We start from the raw sequence: 4,513 nt of genomic DNA, 5'->3' as shown, positions 1-4,513 counted from the left end.
TTTCTTCATTATCAACATGTTACACATCAAAATTTTCCATTGCCATATTCTCCTTACATGTGCACTGTCAAGTCAAAATTTTCCATTGCCATATTCTCCTTACAGTGATATTCTATCATTGAACCAACAAAGGAAAATACTGGATGAACATCAGATAGTATTGCTAATATTTAAACAATCCAGTTTAATCAACTCTATTTATTTCATCACCTATTAGTGCACTTCACATGGTGATGCGCATGTTAAGATAGCCTTAACATGGTGATGCGCATGTTAAAACATACATGGTGATGCGCATGTTAAGATAGCCTTATTTCTAGGATGATTTATTACTGCCATCCTGAGATGGAATAAATATACAGAGTCCATTAATGTATTTGCCATAATGAGATCTAGGGGATCACCATTTCACCAGACTGTTTTATCAAATTATTGCTATCATATGGTCCCAGGTCCCTTCCAATTGTTAGGCATGCCTATTTCAAAGAAATAAATTATTAGAAAGACCTTCCCAGGTTACTCCAAGCCCAACAGTAATGGATAAGTTACATCTTCTCCAGACAAAACAATGAAATGTAACAGAAGAAATCACAACATAATGGAAACCTTTGGCATCAGAAACCATGACAAAGGAAACATGAGTCCACTCAGGTTGCATAAAACTCAAAAAAAAAAAAACCCTAGAAATCAAGCAGTCCCATATTTACAGTATGAGAAAGCAGAATTCAGCTAAGTGTGCATGTATGGCACTACATAAGAGATTCTGAAACTAAAACACATATGCCTTACAACAAAAAAAAAGGCTATGATACCCAGGAAACGGGTCAAAAAAAGGATAACAAAAAAGGCAAACAAATAAGTGGTGGTAGACTGATCTTTACTGAACAAAATACTTTGAATCTTCGGTTTTCTATTTTCTCCTTTGCATTTTCACTGTAACTGTAGATTTTCCTCTTCTTACTGGGTTTTACCAAGAAAAGGAAAATTATGGACCTAGATGGGCTTGGTTCTTTGTTTCTGATCCTTTTCTGGATATCTTGGAGCTGCAAAAGCAACAGATTAACTATTATTTTCGGAAAGAAATATCATCTTTATCAATAAAATAGGTAATTACTAATGAAACAGAGGAAATAAAAATAAAAGGCTGGAGAAAATTGGAAAATAGAATGTTGATATGACATCTACATACCAAGCCCATTGGCCTCAGAGGTTCTCATGATTCTAAGTCTCTTCACAGTGTTAAGGAACATTCTGGATACATAAAAGAGAATGTAGTCAAATATATGAGAATTAATTGAATTTTAACCAAGCATGGAATTAGATAAGCAAATTTTCCAAATGGTTATCTATTTAATCTTTTTTTTTTCTGTTCTTTCAGGAAGCTATGATTCATTTTTCTTTTAGGAAGCTACAATTCCACAAGTCTGCAGATCAGCTAAATGGCATTCTTTGAACCAAATGGCAGAACCTGGGAACTTGAAAGAATTGCGCCACTGATTCCTTTTCAACTCTACTCCAAAGGAAGATATCCCTATTGTCCAATTTGCACATACCCTACCAAAGCAGAGCACATAAATGTCCCAAACCCTAAACTGTGCAAAAGCATAGTCTCACACAGCATAAATCAACTCTACCAACCCCCCCCCCACCCAAAAAAAAAAACAGAAGTAAAACACACACACACACACACACACACACACACAAGCAGCCACATTCATGTCATAGTGCCTGGTTTGTAGGAGCATCTCTCTTGCAATAAATAGAAAGGATGCATACCCCCAAGGAACATCTCCAACAAGCATCCAATCTCCCTCTTTGTCTTCATAGGTAAGCACAAACTCAGACGATCCATCCAACAGTTTGGAGGGCTTCACTGCATGTTCGTTCTCTCCACTTGAACCTAATTACACAAAACAAGTTTCAATCATCATACAAGAAAGCAATATACCAATTTATAACTAGTAAGCAGATCAGACCAGTGTTGCCAGACTGGACAGGATGGTCAGACCATTCAAACTGGGAACCAGGAGCCAAAATGATTCCTGCTCGTTTGGTTTCTTTTAAGTTTTGACTCCGTCAAACTTACTCCAAATACATGTTTTAATAGGTTTTTTAACATCTAATATTTATTGCTTTAAGCTTAGTTTAATATAAAATAGCTTTAAAAGACACATATAAAACCACTTTATAATTTTTCAAACTGAACGATCAAAAACAGGGTAGTTCAACTGTTCAACCCGTAAACTAGGGACCAAAACGGTTTTGTGTCAAGTCTGTCAACATTGGATCACACCATCCATATCCAAATGCATACAATTAAAAAAACAAATGACATCAGGTGGTCGGTGCAAGGATTAAACACTTGATGATACTGCAAGATTATCCAGGCAGTATTGATCAACTTAATGTCAAAGAAACACACTTAATAGACAGGTTAGCTTTATGCAAAAATTCATCATCCATAATAGACTTGGCTTTTCTAATTAACTGTCTAGGAATCTGGTTAATTCATGTCAAACTCAAGAATCAAATCCTTTATTGGACTCTGATTTCTAAAATCAAAGAACAAACCAGGAATGTATGGGAACTCACGAATAGCATTGCCGGTTGTGGTGGGTCTGTGGAACATTTCCTCCAATGTTTGTGCAAGGGTCTCATAGCAAGCATGAGCATTGAGATCCACCTTCCTCCCAATCTGCAGTCCGTCCATATTCACCTTCACAAACAGGGAGCTTCTCAGACGCCCATTCTCTTGAACATTGCCATTGTTCTTGTTGCTAGTGCTATTAATATTCTTTCTTGCAGAGTCCTTACTTCTACCATTCCCAATAGCTGTGCTATCTTCTTCTTCAACAGTTGACGCCTTCGCCTGGCTAGCCAAGCTGTTGATCCTATAAGCCCTTATGGGTGGCCACCCCACAACCTGACTGCTCACAAATGAAACACAAATTGCACTGATGATTAACACTTGGTAGAACTAGCAGTGATAATATAAATCAACAAGTAAAGTAGTACAAAATTAATGAGAAAAACAATCAAACCTGGATATTTCTTTATTTCTGAGGGGAGGGGTGGATTCAGAATAAAGATACAGAGGCCTATCTTGATTCTTCGACCATGATCATGAAACTCCATAAAAGTTTATAAAAACTTCAAGCGGAAAACAGAAAAAAGAAAACAACCAAGCCTCACCCATTGAGAAGAAAGGTAAAAAAGATAACTCAAATGAGGAAATAAATCCCATCAGTGATCAGCATCATCAAATCAAATCACTGATTTCGATTTATAACGAGTAATGAGAACTAAAGAAACATCATCCAAAAAAAGGGTTAGGTCATGGAAGATCACGGCTACAAAATCGGATCATAACCTACGAAGCTCAATAAAGGACAATAAAATTTCAGAAGGAAACGTGAGGAAAAACAAATTTCAAAGAAAGAACAAATGAAATATATAAAATGAACAACATATCTTCCCAAAAGGGGTAAAAGTAAAAGAAATAACAAAGGAGGAAGTAACGATAAAATCAGCAAACAAATACATCAACGAAACAGTGTCAAATCATCAAAGGTTGCATCTAAAACCCCAAAGCAAAGAGACCAAGGACCCATTAATCTTACCTGGCACCATTAGCCGGACCGACCTCCTGAGAAACAGAATCAGCAGCTCTCTTCGTTCCAGTGATAGCAGTCACAGACGTATTAGCTCTACCGGAAGACGAAGAAGAAGAGGCAGAAGAACCACGAGAAACCACAGACGGGAAATCTTTAGCAGTCAGGATTCTGCCATACTCCCTCCAGGGGCAATGATTAGACTTCACCGCACCCCCGAGGCTCAACCCAAGACCCAACTCAAGCTCAGCCTCAGCTGGGTAGGAAGACACTTCAGACATCAACCCCACATAGTCCTGCTCCACCACTTCCGCCTTGGACACCGTCGACATCGACCCATCTGTCGAGCCTCCCGATGAACCCCCGCCACCACCACCACCACCACCACCACCCAACAACCCCAAAGCACCTTCCATTTGAACTTTTCTCAGAGATCAAACAGCAGCTTAGACGCCAAAGCAGAAGAAGACCTCAAGAGCTGAGATGTTGCCTTCCGAGAGAGATTTGAAGGGCTTGAGAGAGGGTTAATTTAAGGCTTAAAGAGAAAGAAGGGAAAGAGTAGGAAGGACAGAGTCACAGAATCGCAGAGGATACAGAGGCAGGGAGAGAGGAAACGTATTTGTTTTGTTTGAAGGAAGGGAGGATGTGTGTATGTAAGGTGTCTGTATTGGACAAAAGGGAGGCTGTTTGGTGGAGGTAGTGATGGTGGTGGGTCCCATGTGTCTGGTGTTGGGGTACAATACCCTCAACTTCTCGACCGTTTGGTTCGTCTTTCTCGGTCTCTCCCTCCATTTCTTCTTCTTTTTCTTTCTCTGTATTTGTATTTGTTTTATTTATTTTCTCGATGAAATAATAATAAGCTGTTACACTAATCAACAGCCTTTTCGGCATAAATCAGATGC

At 38.8% G+C, this 4,513-nt stretch overlaps 1 protein-coding gene across 1 annotated transcript; it reads right to left on the bottom strand.

Annotated features, from left to right (window-relative positions):
- Positions 1–576: 576 nt before the first annotated feature.
- LOC148865108 (auxin-responsive protein IAA12-like) lies at positions 577–4,256 on the bottom strand. The gene is made up of 5 exons (XM_088975010.1): positions 3,621–4,256; positions 2,593–2,927; positions 1,777–1,900; positions 1,190–1,251; positions 577–1,043 (listed from the first exon to the last, which is right to left on the bottom strand). Exons 1-5 carry the CDS (start codon positions 4,025–4,027, stop codon positions 994–996), a joined length of 978 nt encoding a protein of 325 aa, XP_088831136.1. The 5' UTR covers positions 4,028–4,256; the 3' UTR covers positions 577–993.
- Between the last annotated feature and the right edge of the window lie 257 nt (positions 4,257–4,513).

Source organism: Nelumbo lutea, chromosome 3 (assembly GCF_056320005.1).
Source record: "Nelumbo lutea isolate HS-2025 chromosome 3, American lotus-T2T, whole genome shotgun sequence".
NCBI lineage: Eukaryota > Viridiplantae > Streptophyta > Magnoliopsida > Proteales > Nelumbonaceae > Nelumbo > Nelumbo lutea.
The sequence above is the reverse complement of the archived record's forward strand: the minus strand, read 5'-3'. Positions and strand labels throughout refer to the sequence as shown.

What these genes read in the sequence shown, in the direction of transcription:
- LOC148865108 (XM_088975010.1), bottom strand. Translation starts at nt 4,027, where the DNA reads ATGGAAGGTGCTTTGGGGTTGTTGGGTGGTGGTGGTGGTGGTGGTGGT. An exon ending in CACAACCGGCAATGCTATTC is followed by an intron (nt 1,901 to 2,592) that starts GTGAGTTCCCAT and finishes TTGTGTAATTAG; the next exon opens with GTTCAAGTGGAGAGAACGAA. An exon ending in GTTGGAGATGTTCCTTGGGG is followed by an intron (nt 1,252 to 1,776) that starts GTATGCATCCTT and finishes TTATGTATCCAG; the next exon opens with AATGTTCCTTAACACTGTGA.